Source organism: Apodemus sylvaticus, chromosome X (genome assembly GCF_947179515.1).
Source record: "Apodemus sylvaticus chromosome X, mApoSyl1.1, whole genome shotgun sequence".
Lineage (NCBI taxonomy): Eukaryota > Metazoa > Chordata > Mammalia > Rodentia > Muridae > Apodemus > Apodemus sylvaticus.
This window is the reverse complement of record NC_067495.1, coordinates 7858808-7876692: the sequence shown is the minus strand read 5'-3', so window position 1 is coordinate 7876692 and position 17885 is coordinate 7858808. Positions and strand designations below refer to the sequence as shown.

General features: G+C 44.5%; 1 protein-coding gene and 1 pseudogene across 1 annotated transcript; one reads left to right on the top strand and one right to left on the bottom strand.

Moving 5' to 3' along the window:
• Positions 1-5929: 5929 nt before the first annotated feature.
• On the top strand, positions 5930-7620 carry LOC127675757 (ubiquitin-conjugating enzyme E2 Q2-like). Its single transcript, XM_052171855.1, has one exon. The coding sequence runs from the start codon at positions 6091-6093 to the stop codon at positions 7210-7212; it is 1122 nt and encodes a 373-aa protein (XP_052027815.1). The 5' UTR covers positions 5930-6090; the 3' UTR covers positions 7213-7620.
• Positions 7621-13350: 5730 nt separating this feature from the next.
• Positions 13351-14916, bottom strand: LOC127675486 (peptidyl-prolyl cis-trans isomerase A-like; annotated as a pseudogene).
• Positions 14917-17885: the final 2969 nt, after the last annotated feature.

Sequence of the window (17885 nt, the reverse complement as noted above, 5' to 3'; positions counted from 1 at the left end):
TCACACCAAAAAGGAGGAGGGAGGGAGGGAGGGAAGGAGGGAGGGAGGGAGAAGACAACTGATACCACAGTGAAAGATGGTCATAGATGACATGTAAATGTCACAGCAACTGGATGAGCTAAAAAAAAAATGGCTAAACTCCTCTAGGGTTATAAGCTACCAATGTGATTGGAGTTGGAGAAATAAAACACCTGAGCAGTCCCATAACTCTTAGAGAGGCTGAATGAGCAATCAAAACCGGAACAGAGAAAAGCTGGCAGGGGCGGGCGGGGGCCAAGAGTGTATTCTCAGTGGTGGCTTGTGCAAAGTCATGGGCCCAACCTAAGAAGTACAGTGGAGGAGGAAGAGGAAGGAGGGAGAGGAGCAGGAAGGGGCGGGGAAAGAGGAGAGGAGGAAGAGGAAGAGGAGGAAAAGATGAGCTGAAGAGATGGCTCAGAGGATAAGATGGCTCTTCCAGAGGTCCTGAGTTCAATTCCCAGCAACCATATGGTGGCTCACAGCCATCTGTAGTGGGATCTGATGCCCTTTTCTGGTGTGTGTTTAAAGACAGCTACTAGCCCGGCTGTGGTGGCGCACACCTTTAATCCCAGCACTTGGGAGACAGAAGCAGGCAGATTTCTTTACTTTTTTTTTCTTTTTGTTTTTTTGAGACAGGGTTTCTCTGTACAGCCCTGGCTGTCCTGGAACTCACTCTATAGACAAGGCTGGCCTCAAACTCAGAAATCCGCCTGCCTCTGCCTCCCAAGTGCTGGGGTTAAAGGCGTGTGCCACCACCACCTGGCATGTATTTATTTATTTATTTGGGTTTTTTGGATTTGGTTTTTTCAAAACAGGGTTTCTCTATACAGCCCTGGCTGTCCTGGAACTCACTCTGTAGACCAGGCTGGCCTCAAACTCAGAAATCTGCCTGCCTCTGCCTCCCAGAGTGCTGGGATCACAGGTGTACACCACCTCTGCCTGGCTATTTATGCTAATTTTATGTGTATGGATGTTTTGACTGTGCAGCAATGCATGCCCGGTGCCTGCAAAGGGTGTTTGATCTCCCTGGCATTGGAGCTATAGATGGCTGGTTGTGAGCTACAGTGTGGGTGCTGGGAACTAAATCTGGGTCATCTGGACAAGCATCAAGGGCTCTTAGCCACTGAGCTAACTATCTTCCCAACCCGAGCTCAAGATTCTTTTTTTTTTATTAAACTAATAGGATTTATTTTATCAATATTTTTGATAAACATACATGAAGATACCCTCAACAACTTATTAATGACATAATTTAGCAGCACACTAAAATGATTGTCACGACCCAGTGAGATCTATTGATGGGATGAGAGAGTGGCTGGCTGGTTTCATATATGAAAATTGATCAGAGCTGGGCAGTGGTAGCACACACCTTTGATCCCAGCACTTGGGAGGCAGAGGCAGGCAGATTTCTGAGTTCAAGACTGGCCTGGTCTACAGAGTGAGTTCCAGGACAGCCAGGGCTACACAGAGAAACCCTGTCTCGGAAAAAAAAAATAAAAAACAAAGAAACACATCGATCAGTGCCATACACGTGTCATCCAAAAGCTACAAAGAATGAGAATCGCATGATCCTCTTAAGCAGGTAGGAGAATCATTTCACAAAATTAAACATTCAGAAGAACACAAAGTAGGAATAGAAAAAGAGGACCCAACATAATAAAGGCCACATGTGCCAAGCAACTAGGTGACAATGCTAAGAGCCCGCGGGATCAAAAGCAAGGCACAGACACCCATTTTTACCATTTACCACTACCATGTAGTACTGAAAGTACCAGTAAAAGTGATTAAGCAAGAGAATGAAAGAAACGCCATTCTAATCAGAAAGGAAAAATTTAAATCATCTGCCTACTGATCATATGTTCTTGAACATAGAAAACCCTCAAGTTTGCAAAACATGCATGCATGTGCATACTGCTGGAACTAATGAATGAACAGAATACAGTGAACACTAAAAAGTGAGAGATGACATGCTTATACTCCTGCAACCCCCCAACGCTCAGAAAACTGAGGCAGGAGGATTGTGATTTTGGTGTCAGTCTGCACTGCACAGAAAAAATGGTTGCTTGCTTGCTTGCTTTGTGTGTGTGTGTGTGTACTGTTGTTGTTACTGTTCTGTGTGTGTTAAGGAAAAAAATAAGTTATGTTTCAATACAATATCAGTTAACAATATTTAAATGGAAATAAAGGAAACTGTTTCCGGGCTGTGGAGATGGCTACATGTGGGTACTATGTGGGTGCTATGCTGTATATAAACCTAACAGACAGTGATGGTGTATGTCTTTAATCCCAGCACTCAAGAGGCAGAGGTGGATCTCTGTGAGTTTAAGGCCAGCCTGGTCTACAGAGCAAGTTCCAGGACAGCCAGGGTTACACAGAGAAACCATCTCAGAAAACAAACAAACAAATAAAATAATAAGGACCCCATATTTTGATCCCCAGCACTATGTAAAAAGGTGGGTACAGAAGTGAGGGTCTGTAAGCTCAGTGATGGGAGAGGTCATTGCAGACTCAAGTGGGCTCCAGTTTCCTCTATGAGACCCTGAGGCACAGGTAGACAGATCTCTGTGAGTCTGAGGAGAGCATCATCTACAGAGTGAGTTCCAGGACTACAGAGAGAAACCCTGTCTCAACAAACAAACAAAACAAATCAAAACCAAAGCAAACCCACTGAGTGTATTGAGAAGGGTATCGCCATTGATGTGCACTGACAGGTAAATGCGTAGGTGCACTTGCAAACACCACATGCACACACAGACAAAAGAGCAGAAAACAAATAAGAAGTTCAATTTATTCATTTACAGCAGCACCAAAAAGAATAACCTCTGGGGCTGGAGAGATGGTTCAGCGGGTAAGAGCACTGACTGCTCTTCCAAAGGTCATGAGTTTGAATCCCAGCATCCACATGGTGGCTCACAACCATCCATAAAAAGATCTGACACCCTCTTCTGGCTGTCTGAAGATAGCTTCAGTGTACTTACATATAATACAAAAAAAAAAAAAAAAAAAAAAAGAATAACCTCTGTAAGGATTAAGTTAATAGAGAAGAGACTTCTACACTGAAAGCTATACAACGTGACTGAAAAAATTTAAAACACAGCACATGGGAAGGCCTCCTGGCCTCCTAAAGGCATGGGGTGGAAGACTTTGTTTTGTTTTGTTTTTCAAGACAGGGTTTCTCTGTGTAGCCCTGGCTGTCCTGGAACTCACTCTGTAGACCAGGCTGACCTCGAACTCAGAAATCTGCCTGCCTCTACCTCCCAAGTGCTGGGATTAAAGGCGTGCGCCACCACCGCCTGGTGGGCTGGAAGACTTAATTTTCCTACACTACTCAAAAGTCTATATTACTCAAAGAAGAATTCAGCTTCAATACAGTCTCTACAAAGATCCAAGTGGCCTTTTCCTCTAATAGAAAGGAAAGTATTAAATTACTGTGTAACTGTAAAGGATCTCTAACATTAAAAACAACAGTGAACAAGAAGAACACATGTAGATGCTTCTATATTTCTCCATTTCAAAATCTATTACAAAGCTACCATGAGCAGAAGAAGTGTATGGTATTGGCATAGAGATATACATGAAGAATGGAACAGAAAGAACAGAGAAATAGATATATGCATGGGCATATATGGTCAAGTGATCCTTGATAAAAGTAAAATTTCACAATTAGGAAAAGATAATTACTTCATCGAATGCTGTGTGGGAAACTGACTATCCACAGATGTCCTAGTTGGTCATGGTGTTTTATCACAGCTGTAGAAACTGTAGCTAGGACAATAGGCATAACGAATAAATTTGACATTTGTCTTACACCATATACAAATGTCAACTCAAAATAGGTTAAAGGCATGAACAGGAGTTCTAAAATAGTAAACACTTGTAGAAGATGGGGGGGGGGCGGAAATCTTTACATCACCTATCGTAGCAAAATGATTTCTTGCACACAAGCAACAAAGCCAAAACCAGACACTGAAAATTACGTCATACTCCTGTCAGAATAGTCAACAGTATGAAAAGGCAGCCAGGAGAATTTGAGAAAATACTTCAAACTTTACAGCTGATTAAAAAAAATTTTTTTAAATATTCCAGACTGGCAAGATGGCTCAGTGGGCAAAAGCATTTGCTGCCAGGCCTGACAGTCTGAGTTTGATCCCAGAGCCCCCTACATAGTGTAAGGAGTTGTCTTCTGACGTCCCCATATGACCTTCTCCCCAAATAATTTATTTTTTAATAATTTTACATTAATATGTTGGTTGGGTAGTGGTGGCACATGTGTTTAATCCAAGCCCTCAGGAGGCAAAGGGAAGCAGATCTTTCTGAGTTTGAGGCTAGCCTGGTCTATAGAGTGAGTTCCAGGACAGCCAGGGCTCTGCAGAGAAACCCTGTCTCAAACAACAACAACAACAAACAAACAAACAAAAAACCCCAAACAAACAAACAAAAAACCACAACCAACCAACCAAAACAGGTTAATATCTTGAGCTGGAGAGATGGCTCAGCAGTTAAGAGGACCTGAGTTCAATTCCCAGCATCCACATGGCAGCTCGCCACTGCCTGTAACCCCAGCCCTAGGGGATTTGACAGTTTCTTCTGGCCCCACACGGACTGCAGTCACACTTGATGCACACACATACATACATGCAGGCAAAATACCCATACACAGAAAAGAAAAATAAAGATTCAAAATCTTAAGTTAATATCACAAAATATTAAGAACGCAATAGCAAAACCACACAAAAACCTGATTTTTAAATGGACAAAGGACTCGATAGGCATGTCTCAGGAGAAGACAGGAAGGGTTGAGACTCTTGGGAAACTGCTCATCTTCCCTAAACTGGGAGCACACTGAAGATGAAAAGCACCAAGAGGTATCTTGTCACACCTCATAGGGAGCATGGTAAAAATAAATAAATAATAAAAGCAAAAAGGAAAAAAAAAAACAGTGATAACAAAGATGTGGAGAAATTGGTGCCCCTGCTGAGCTGGAGGTAGCTGTGAAGTTTCCTTAAAAAAAAAAAAATCTATGTACAACATAAAGTCTTATGATTCCACCAGACATAGGCATGCTTCTGCTTATTTAAAAGAACCAAAAGCAGTTCTCTGCTCTTTCTTCTCGATCTCTGTCTCTGTCTCTGTCTCTCCTCTCTCCTCTCTGCCTCCCCGACTCAGTGTATGTGTTTTGTATGTGTAAGATACAGGCAAGACACCTTCCCAGTCTGCCTCTCCTACAGTACCGGGATTGCAGGCATGCGTTAGGCCAGGCCAAGCTTTCTATACACGTGCTGAAGATTTGAACTCCTCATGTTCGAATATTAAGCAATACTTATTTGCTGAGCCGTCACCTCTCAGCTCTGAAATCAGCGAACCATGTTCACTGTAGCAGTAGTCAAGATAGGCACGCTATGGAAGCAACTAAAATGGCTGCTGAAAATGAATCGAGAAAACAACTGACTGGGGATGCAACTCCGGGGTGTAGAATGCTTGCCTAGCATGCTCCAGGCCCTGGGTTCCATCTTTAGCGTTTAGCACACCGCAAACTAGCCATGGGGATGCTTTCGTATAATCCCACCACCCAGGAGGTGAGGGTAGAAAGATCAGAAGTTCAAGTTTCGTTTAAAATCAGCCTGGAGCCTTAGCTTGCATGCCTAGAACACGTGTGGCCTCAGCTTCCCTTCCCAGTAGGCCATAAACTGGGTGTGGTGGCGCTGTGATTTCAGCAGTGGGTGAAGACGGAGGTAGAGGCCGGAGGATCAGGCGTTCAAGGCCATCTTTGGCTACACAGAGTTCAAAACCAGCCCCCACTATTCGAGACTATGTTTCAAAAACAAAATTAAAAAAAAAAAAAAGAACAAAAGGTTCCGTTATGCAAGATGAAAAGGCCCTGTAGATCATTGTGCGACACAGTGCTTAGACTTATGACTGCGGCGGCCACGCTCTGCGGGTCGCGGAGGCGGGCAGAGGCGGAGCTGCAGGAGCCCGGCCCGGCCAGGCGGCCCCAGGGGCGGTGGCAGCCCAGCAGGCGTCTCGCGGGGCCGCTTTGCTTCCACACTCGTCTCAGAGGACCCGAGAGGAAGGATGTCGTCGGGGCTTAAGGCCGAGCTGGAGTTCCTAGCGTCCATCTTCGACAAGGACCACGAGCGGCTGCGCATCGTGAGCTGGCAGCTGGATGAGCTGCAGTGTCAGTTCCTGGTGCCGCCGGCGCCCGCGGGCAGCCCGCCCTCGCCGCCGCCGCTCACCCTGCACTGCACCATCACCGAGTCCTACCCATCTTCGCCACCGATATGGTTCGTGGACTCTGACGATCCAGATCTCACATCGATCCTGGAACGCCTGGAAGATTCGAAGCCCAACAGTTCGCTTCGTCAGCAGCTCAAGTGGCTGATCTGTGAACTCTGCAGCTTATATAACCTGCCTGAGCACCTGGATGTGGAGATGCTGGACCAGCCGGTCCCCATCGCTCAGAAGGCGACCATCGAAGAGGTGCCTTCAGAAGATGAAGATGAAGATGCAGCTGACGGCCTGGAAGACTTGGATCATTATGAGCTGAAAGAAGAAGAGACTTCTAGTGAGAAAAAGTCAGAGGATGAAGGGCTTGAGAACGAGCATTTGGCGATATTAGAGAATATCAAAAAAAGCCAAAGGCAAGAGCATTTGAATGGTACCGTCTCTGGCTCGGTGCATGCTTCAAATAGACTTATGAAAGAACTCAGAGATATATACAGATCGCAGAGTTACAAATCGGGGACTTATTCCGTGGAACTGATAAACGACAGCTTATATGACTGGCACGTTAAACTGCGGAAAGTTGATCCTGATAGTCCCTTGTACGGTGACCTTCAGCTCTTGAAAGAGAAAGAGGGCATAGAATATATTTTGCTTAACTTCTCTTTCAAAGATAACTTTCCGTTTGATCCTCCATTTGTTCGCGTCGAGTTGCCTATTCTCTCTGGAGGGTATGTCTTGGGTGGAGGGGCCTTGTGTATGGAACTGCTCACCAAACAGGGCTGGAGCAGCGCCTACTCCATAGAATCGGTCATCATGCAGATCAATGCCACCTTAGTCAAAGGCAAGGCCCGGGTGCGCTTTGGAGCAGATAAGAATCAATATAATCTAGAAACAGCCCAACAGTCCTATGACTCCGTTGTGCAGATGCATGAGAAAAAGGGCTGGTTCACTCCTCCCAAGGAAGATGGGTAAATAGTAGACTGCTATGTAGTTGGAGCAATGTAGCTTTACAGACACAAGCTTTGCATATCTTTGTAACAGTAGTGCGGAGGATATTAGCTAATTGATGTTTTAGTGGATAAACTGTCAACTGACCACCAGTAGAAGTTCCAACCTTTTCATTTTGCTTACTGTGGGAGGTCTTGGGCTGAACTGTGGAGCCTTTACTGTGGTTTTCCCTGACATAATCATTGTCTATTTTTCATCATCTGTTTTCCTTAATTCAGTGAAATGTGTTAAGTAAGCCGGTCAGTTGTGACTTTATAATTTTCGTTTATTGGGGGAGGAGGGAGGAGGGAGGGCATAATGAGTATTTACAAACACTTGTTCCATTTAGTGCCAATAAACGTTTTGCCAGTGTCCAATACTGGCTTTAGAAGAGTTTTGGGTTTCTGTGTTTTGTTTGTGTGATGCTGCGGATGGAACTCAGGGCCTCCTGCGAGCTACACGACCTATCCCATTGAGTTGTGTTCCTAGTTGGATGGCTATATCTTCTCAACTATAGTCTTTTGGGGTCTAAAGTCATTTGATTGCCTAAATAATGATAACAACTTTGCTCGTGAACTGATAACATTTTTATGGCCAAGTTATGATATGAGCTATTTCCTAAAGCTGGGCTCTTGAAACTGAGTTATACTATATTTGGGCAAAGCAATCAAGCCAAGCCACTTAAGGCTTATTAGCAGTCATTTGCACTAGTCTAAATTGCACTAAATCTTTCTCTACTTCCTCTGCCCCTTCTTTGAGACAGGGTTTCAGGTACCCAAGGCTGGCCGGGAGCTCCTGATCCTTCTCCCTCTACATCCCAGGTAATAATGAATTCGTTTCTTATTGCTTCACTATTTGTTGTGAAGCAGAGCCATGATCTTCAGCCTGGGGTTAGTTGTGAAACACTGCCATTCATCCTTTCCATTTTACTAACGGGATGCTTGTAAATGCTGATAAACTTTATAAAGTGCTCAGCAGATTCCTTGAGCAGAAATTAGACATTTAAGTTCTATGAGTACTTAATTTAGAGACTTCTAATTTTTTTACTACCATCATAACAATGACTGTGCATCAAAGGACTAATGGGATGGAACTTGGTGTCAATTCCTTTATAAGGGGTGACTCAAATCAGCATACTTTCCATTTTCTTGCCCTACCCAGTTGTGTCCCCTTAGGTTGGTAATGGTTGCATGTAATTGTGTGTATAAAAGTATTTGGAGCAGGGTATACGCAGATGTCTGCAGGGCCGGAAGGCATCAAGCTAATCTTGGGTCTTCTGCAAGATTAGATTGCGTTTAATGGCTGAGCCATCTCTTCTACCTCTCTACTTTGTTATCTTTGAGACAATCATTCATGAAACCTGGAGGTCACCGACTGCGGACGGTCTAGGCTGAGCTAGCCAGTGAGTCCCTGCTCTTGGATTACAGAGCTTCCCAGCTACCACTTCCCAGCTCTGGGGTTACAGGCAAGTGACAGAGCCTTTCGTGTGAGTGCTGGAGACTCACATGCAGGTCCTGGTGAGCATGCAGCAAGCCCTTTACCCAGGGAACCTTCCCCTATCCCCTACAACCGATTTAACCTTCACATATCAACTACATTAACCACGCCCAAGAGACCTGGCTCTTGTGCATTCTTGTATATGTTCAAGTTTTTTTTTTTTTTAATTCTACTTTGGGTATGAAGGCAGGTAATCAAGATTTGTGGGCCAGGCCTAGTGGCACAGACTCGTAATCCCAACTACTCAGGATCTTGAGGCAGGAGGTTTCAAGCAATTAGTTCACATAACAGCCTGGGTTAAGAGATGGTCTCGAAATGAAAAGTTATAAACTACAAACAAGACCAAACAAAGATAATTTTTAAAAAGTAAAAATTAGAAGTGAAAAGGGGCATGTGTAGGGAACGAGGAAAGTGGCTCAGTGGTATAACCAGTGCATAGCATTCACAAGCCCCTAGGTTTCAGTACCACCAGGACACAAGCCTCCCCGCCCCCACCCCAGTTCCTTTTTCTGGCATTCTCCCTCACTTGGCTACATTTACATAAAGCTCTGGCCACGTGACAGGGCAGAATGTTTAAAGCATTAAAGTTAACCATTAAAGTTGCTCAAAAGCCGGGCGGTGGTGGCGCACGCCTCTATTCCCAACACTCTGGGAGGCAGAGGCAGTAAGACGGCTCTTCCGAAGGTCCTGAGTTCAAATCCCAGCAACCACATGGTGGCTCACAACCATCCATAATGAGATCTGATGCTCTCTTCTGGGGTGTCTGAAGACAGCGACAAGCAAGTGACTCAACATCCAGCCTTCCATGTGGGTGCTGGAGACTCACATGCAGGTCCTGGTGCTTCTGCACCAAGCCCTTTACCCAGGGAACCATCCCCTATCCCCTACACTGACTTTAAATAAATCTTAAAAATAAAATGGCTGGGCAGTGGTGGCTCACGCCTTTAATCCCAGCACTTGGGAGGCAGAGGCAGGTGGATTTCTGAGTTTGAGGCCAGCCTGGTCTACAGAGTGAGTTCCAGGACAGCCAGGGCTGTGCAGAGAAACTCTGTCATGGAAAAACAAAAACAAAATCAAAAAAAACAAAAAACAAAACCCCTGAATCAAATGTACAAATACTCATCAAAACAACTGGGGCTAGAGAGATGGCTCAGGGGTTAAGAGCATGCACTGCTCTTGCAGAGGACTTGGGTTTGCTCCTAGCATCTGTCACAGGCAGCTCACAACTGCCTGCCACCCCATGCCTGACCTCTGAGCACTGCGTTCACAAATCCACACTAAGACTCACACGCATACACGTAGTTACAAATACAAATAAACTATTTTAAAGATAGCTGTAGTTTCTGTTATTATGATTAGACTTTTTGGAGACAGGGTGTCTCTGTGTAGCCCTGGCTGTCCTGGAACTCTTGATCAAGTTGGCTGTGAACTCAAAGATCCACTAATCTGTGCCACCCATTAAAGATAGTTATTAATACTGAACATACATTTAAATAATAAGCATAAAAACTCAGATAATGTACTTTCAGGGAACTTGCTAGGAAGGCCAGGCTAGCCTCAAACCCATGGAGATCCACATCTTATGGCTTCCAAATGCTAGGACTAAAGAGCCTCAGCTGCTCCTACTTTTTTGAGACAGGGTCTTATTATGTAGTCCTGGCAGGTCTAGAACTCTCTAGACAAGCTTGGCTTCAAATTCACAAAGATTTGCCTGGCTCTGCCCCTGCCACTGCCCCTGCCCCTGCCCCTGCCCCTCCCCTGCCTCCTGGATACTGAGATTAAAGGTATATACCACCACACCTTTCTTGGCTCCAATTTTTTTTTCCAGAGTGTGGGGAGTTGGAATCAAGAGTTTCTCTGTGTGTAGCCCTGGCTGTGCTGGAACTCACTCTGCAGACCAGGCTGGCCTGGAACTCACACAGATCTGCCTGCCTCTGACTCCCAAGTGCTGGGATCAAAGGCATGAACACCATCTAAGGCACAAATCTTTTCTTTCAAAAAAACAAAGAGTTGAAGTACACAGTGACAGCATTGCCTGCTGAGACAATTTGCTAGCGTTAGTCCCTGCAGCTGAGTCAGAAATTCCTTCTTGAAGTTAGAGCCATGTCTCTTACCTCCAGGGCTACTGAAGATTTGGGGCAAGAGTGGCTGGGATGAAGACCGAAAGCCATACAGACTGATATTTCTACAGCAGACTTGCCAGATAGAAGACCATCTTCGTTATGGACAACTAGCTAACAGAGTTGAAAACTACTTTAAGGTGGGCATGGTAGAGCACACCTTTAAATCTAGCACTCAGAAGACAAAGGCAGGTGGATCTTTGTAAGGCTGAGGCCAGCCTTGGGCTATATAGTGAGTTCTATGCAAGCCACAGTCCGTCCGTCCACTGTCTGTCTCCCCCCTCATTTATTTCACTATAAGACTAGGACAGGGCATTATTGCACACGCTGTCTCTGGGAGCCTGAGACAGGAGGCTCAAAAGTTCCAAGGCACCCTGGGCTACACACACACACACACCACAGACACACAGACACACACACACAAATATACTGAAAAGGATCCAAGAACATCTGTGATAGCTACTCAGAAAGCCAAAGTAGATTCTATCCACATTGAGAAAGTATTGTGTCTGGAACAAGAGGTTCTGTCTGAAGCTGGTTGTTCCCTCCTGGGCATCATTAATTAAGATGGAACCTCAGAGACAGACAACTTTTAGAGGAAGACAGCCAGGCTCTGGGAAAGTCACAGAACCTTGTATTATTAAGAACATTTGTTATAAACTCAACGTCCTGTAGTTTTCCTGTCAGAAATTTTAGAAAACACTGTAAAACATAACTTCATATGAATTCCTTGAATTAAAGTTTTTTTTTAATGAATTCATTCTTTTTGAGATAAGATGTGACTGCGTGGTCCAGGCTGGCCTTGAATTCAAGGACCTCCTGCCTCAGCCTCCTAATTGCTAGGATTCCAGGGATGCCTCAACACACCCAGCTTCCCTTTTTTCCTTGAGATAGTGGAGCCACGGTACGGTACGGGTCAAAGGTGATTCAGACAGGTCTCGAGAAGCCTTATTTTCCAAGGCTTACATTCCCTACAGTTACCGTGTAGTTTGAGAAACCGGGAAGTTGACACTGGCAAAAGCAGCGTGTACGGCTCTGTCACACTGTCACATGTATGGGTTTGTATAACCACCCCAAATTTTATTGACCTTTGCAAAGAATAAGCTTTTTGTTTGGTTTCTTTCTCTTTTTTTCTGGGTTCAACCTCACTGAGCTCTCTCCTCTCCTTTTATAATTCTCCCTTCTCACACTAGAGTTTCTTCTTGGTTCTCGAGGTGGGACTAAATCACGGATTAGGAAGTTTCCCCTTGTCTGCTGTCAGCATGTGCAGCTCTGACTTCTTAGTGCTGCTGTGTGCCATATATTTTGGCTTTTATCCTTAGTCAATCCAAGCATACTTTGTAGATTCACCTGAGATTTCCTGTTTGTGGTCCCTTGTTTGTTTTGTTTTGTTCTTTAAGTGGCAAGTTTAGTTTCTAAAGTTTTGGAAATATTCCCATTAGCTTTCTGCTATTGATTACATCACAAGGCAGAGACTACACTATATATGTTTCCTTTGGAACTTGCTAAGGTTTGTGTTATGGCCCAGGACCTTGGTATGTGTTCCATGGGCGGTTGGGAGTGAAAAACAAACAAACAAACAAGCAAACAAAAATTCTACTGTCAATCGGATTGTTGCATGTTGATTCCAGCCAGTTGCTGGATGGGTTTGTATCATCTTCTGCCTAGCTTTTTATCAGTTGTTGAAAGAAAAGCATTGACATCCTGGCTGTGTCATGGATTTGTCCATTCTCCTTCTAGTTCTATAATTTTTCTTACAGGTTTAATTTTTAATTGTGTGTGTGTGTGTGTGTGTGTGTGTGTGCGCGCGCGCGCGCGCACTTGAAGGACAGAGGGCAGATTCCCTAGAGCTGGAGTTACAGGTCACTACTCCATGTGGGTTCTGGGAACTGAACTCAGATCCTCTCCAAGAGTAGGAAGTACTCTTAACCACCAGGTGGGCAATCTCTTCAGCCCTCAGTCCTATAATTTTAGATTCACATGTTTAGCCCCATAGTTTGCAGCAGATACACATAGAAATTGATGCCTTCTTGGTGTGATAACTCTTTGACTGTTATGTAATGTAATAATATGTATTACTAGCATTTTGTTTTCTCTGTACTCTATCTGATATTATTACTACTTTCTTTGTATTAATATTTGAATTACATACTGGTCTGAGTTTTCACTTTCAAACTATCATATCTTCAGTGTGTTTCTTGTAGACAATATATAGTTGGGGCCATTTTTAAATGCCCTCTGCTAATCTGTGCCTTGTAATTGGTACATCAGGCCATCAACTTTAACGTAATTATTAATATGTAAATGCTTAACTTTGAATTTACTTTTTATTCTCTGCTCTCCATCTCTGCTTCATTTTTCCTATCTTCCAGTAGGTTACTAGAGGATTGCCTGTAATTCCATCTTGAGTGGTGAGTGGTTATTGACTTTATCTCCTTACATAGTTTACTTAATGGTTCTTCAAAATCAGTAGTTTTCTTTTTTCTTATTTGGTTTTTATTTATAATCATAAACTCAACTCTGCAATCCAGCTATACTTGGAGGGGGAATGAGGAAAATATGGAACCCACAGAACTTTGGTGAGAGCAGAGATTACAGTGTATTGTGAACAGATGGGATGGGAGCGCTCTCCTGAGCTACAGAAGGAATGGTCTGGGGGATAAAGGTTGAGCTGTGCACAGTAGGCAATGGTGATCTTCTTGTAGGTCTTGCAGTTCCTAGACCCAAAACACTCCATGGCTTCCACAGTGCCCTCATGCCTTCTTTCACCAAAGACCACATGCTTGAAATCCAGTCTTGCAGATAAAAATCCTGGGAAACCATTAGTGTTCATTCCAGCATTTGCCATGGACAAGACTCTTAGGAACCGGTGAGCTTAGCTCAACGCCCCCAGCTGAGCTGTTTGCTCAGGTTTCCTGAGAGCAAAACATCCTGCTGCTTAGCTTGATTCCTGCCTTCCCAGGTGCCTGGCCTGTGGCTATGATTGTTTCTTCCTGTTGTTGTTCACCTGGCCTCAAGTATCAATTGCTGGCTCCTCAGTAAAGCTTTGATATTCTTCTTACTGAATGACCCGAGTCTGTGTTTTCTGTCAATCCCCCAGGCCTATGCCCCATACTTGGTACTGTGGCAGTGCGGGCACTGTCACAAGGCGATGTCAGGACCTGTGTTCTTCAGGATGAAGTTCTCATCCTCAAATTTCTCCCTGTAGATGGACCTGCCACCAGTGCCATTATGGCGTGTTAAGTCACCACCCTGGCCCATGAATCCTGGAGTAATTCTGCAAAAGGAGGAATCCTTATATCCAAACCCTCTCTTTCCAGTGCTCAGAGGACAAAAGTTTTCTGCTGTCTTTGGAACTTTGTCTGCAAATAGCTTGAAGGAGCCATGGCCCAAGGGCTTGCCATCACCCTGATATTGAAATACACATTGGGGTTGACCAGGGCTGCAGCAAGCGACAACAGGGAACGGTGGTGGCTGCAAAGCTGAAATCAGTGGTTTTCAACATGTGGGTCATAGACCTCTTAAGGGATGGTAGAATATCAAATATCTACATTATAATTCACGACAGTAGCAAAATCACAGTTATGAAGTACTTTCGTTCTCTAAGGCAGAGACTGGGGGGGTCACCACAACATGAAGACATATATTAAAGGGTTGTAGCATTAGGAAGGTTGAGAACCACTGGTTTAGAGAATCTATGTATGTTGTATATATAATACATTATAAGGCACGTGCATCTGACTGATTATATGTGGTCTGATTGCTTCATTATTCATATTATTTATATATTGCATATAAAATTTTAAAAGTTTGTATATAAAATTTTACGTCCCAGCCAGGCATGATGGCACAGGTCTATCTATAGTCACAGGACTTGGGAGGCTGAGGCAAAAAGGATCATGAGACTCATTGAACATGAAAAGATACCTGAAAATTTGCACTTATATTTCCTACAGGAGTACTATGGTGAAGAAACTTGCTTAGTTTTCTTTAATCTAAATTGATTTGACCACAAAAATCTCTCATAAAATCTTTTACTATCTCAAAAGCCAGTAGAACCTACGTGACCCATAGTTCTTGGGAAGCTCTGATGCTTGCTTCTCTCATATCATTGCATTGAAAATGTATTATGGGACATTCAGGACAGCCAAGGCTATACAGAGAAACCCTGTCTCGAAAAAACCAAATCTGAAAAACAAAAACAAAACAAAACAAAAAACAAAAAAGAAAATGTATTATGAAGCCAGGCAGTGGTGGTGCTTGAGAGGCAGAGGCAGATGGATCTCTGTGAGCTTGAGGCTAGCCTGGATTACATTATAAAGTACCAAGACAGCTGGTACTGCCTCAAGCAAACATACACACAAACAAAAAGTATTATGGTATTAGTGCTCAAAGCATTTCTCAACAAAATTATGAAACCCTTCACCTTGACCCTGAGACATCTTGTCTTAGTCTGACCCACAGACACATGAGCATTAATTTGATGTACGAGGAGAGAGGGAATCTCAGGAAATGCTGGTAGGAGGGTTGGCAAATGATGCAAGGAAGAGAAGGAAGAGGACTGGGGTGACTTAGTGAACATGTTGTAGTTATGGGCAGTTGAGGCTCTACTAAGGAACAGGCACTTATGTACCCATCAGCACACACACACACACACACCCTGAAGGCAAGAAGCTAGTGTATTTATTTTAAGCTGAATCCCAGTTTCATTCCTTGGCACGTTCCTTCTTTCTTGTGCTGGCCGTAGCTGAGGGAAAGTGTGCACACTGCTGGCCACAGGTTCGTGCAGTAGACGTATTGCTCTTGGGCTGGAAAATGAGGGCCAAGGGACTATGAAAGGGCCAATGTCAGTATCTGCCACGTCTCTGAATTTTAAGTGTGTTTTTCCTAGTCTCTTCTTGGCTCCAGTGTAGTTAAATATACAACCTTACCAGTAAAATATTTTGAAAATACTGAAGCAAGCTATTGATTTTTTTTAAGTCCAAAAGCCATATGAGAATGATCAAGTTGGCAGTAGTAAGTTGGGCAGGCTGGAAGGCATGACCACTCAAGCTACCTCTGGAATGAAGCAGATGCTGGGGAGGTGGGCACAGCTGTGGAGATATGGGCCCACAAACCCAGCTTCTGGACATAGAGCAGTCCAGTAGAGCTGACAGCCTATGACATGGGATTGGAAAGAGCAGAGCTGTGGAGACAGAGAGTTGGCTCAGTAGATGGAGGCCCGCCAGCAAGTACAAAATCTTGAGTTTGGATCTCATGTACCTGCCCACGTTGCAGGGGGTGGGGTGGGGGAGGGAGAGCAATCTTGGGAGACTCACTGGCTGGCCCGTCTTGTGAAAACCAAGAGCCACAGGTTCAGTGAGAGGCTCTGTTAAAAACCAAGGTATAAAGCAATTAAGGAAGACACCTGACAACAATCTCTGGCCTCCACACATACCAATGTATATTCATGCGCGCGCGCTGCGCGCACACACACACACACACACATGCACAGAGAGCACGAGAAAGACAGAGACAGATAGGCAGACAGACAGACAGACCAACAACCAGCCAGAAGTGAACATAGAGTCCCTAAGGGCACTTGTACATCTGATAAGAGCCCAGGCATAGGCAGTCCTTAGACACCAAGGGGACAATAGGCAATGGGGAACAGTTACTTGTCTCTAGTAGTTGGAGTCTGTAGAATGCTCTTGGCAATACTAAGGTAAGGGCCAGTGCCACAGAAAATGTTCAGAAGTAGATGGCTTCTCAAGGCAGGGTCTCAAATATCAGAAGCAAGTATAAGATCAAGAGAGAGTCAAAAATAGAAGTGTGGCTAACAATGTGCAGAACTGTGACTCCAGCTAGGGAGACAAAAAGTTCAAGGTTAAGACACCATAAGCTGCAAGAATCGCAGTTCTGAATCCCAGCATGTGGAGAAATGGCTCCTGAAAGAGTTTACCCAAATGTAATGTATGTCCTAAAGCATAGGAAGTCTGCATTACAGCTAAATAGGTGTCACCTGGTACTTGAAGAGGAGGGACAAGATCTTCCAGGCGAGGGGTGGTCCTGCTGGAATGTTGGCAGCTCGGAAGCTGTCCTGAGCCAGGCCTCCATCCTTCCTTCTCAATGTGCTCTTTTCTTTATCTTTTCTTTTTTAAGAATTATTTATTTCATATATATTTCATATATACACTATTGCTGTCTTCAGACACCCCAGAAGAGAGCATCTGATCTCATTACAGATGGTTGTGAGCCACCATGTGGTTGCTGGAATTTGAACTCAGGATCTCTGGAAGAGCAGTCAGTGCTCTTAACCACTGAACCATCTGTCCAGCCCCACGTTCTTTTCAATTATTGTTTATATTGATTTGTTTATTGTTTGTTTGTTTAGTGTGTGTTTGCAAGCTGTGTGTGTGTGTGTGTGTGTGTGTGTCTCGGGCAGACATCAGAAGACCATTTGTGAGAGGTGGTTCCCTCTTTCCACCAACTGAGTCGAGGGCTAAGGCTTGGCAGTGAGTGCCTTTGCTCACTGAACCATCTCTCCAGCCCCCAGTGCATAGCCCCACATGTTCCCTTGTTCTACCCCTACCACAAGACTTTGGGGAAGGAAGGAAGGAAGGGAGGGAGGAAGGAAGGAAGGAAGGGAGGAAGGAAGGGAAGAAGGGTGGAAGAGAGGGAGGGAGGGAGGGAGGGAGGGAGGGGAGGGAGGGAGGGAGGGAGGGAGGGAGGGAGGAAGAGGAGAGTGGAAGATTGAAGGGTAGACACACCTGAAAAAACGTTGCTCAGACCAAGCCACTGGAACCAATCAGCCCTACTGCATCTAGAGCTGTGATCAGGGCCCCAGCCAAAGCACCTAGCCAGCTTTCCCTACTCCATCCTAGGCTCTCGCTCTCATCCTCTGAAAGTCACTGAGAGGATTCTAGAGCACTTTGAATAGCCTCTACTTTGAACAGAAAAACTCCCCTCTCCTTGATTTCCCTCTTCCCCTTCAAATGACACAGTCCATGTCTATTTTGGTTTCCTGTTAAAATCACTTCCTTTCTCTCTCTTTCTTTCTAG

Coding starts and splice junctions, on each gene's coding strand:
- LOC127675757 (XM_052171855.1), top strand. CDS start 6,091: ATGTCGTCGGGGCTTAAGGCCGAGCTGGAGTTCCTAGCGTCCATCTTC.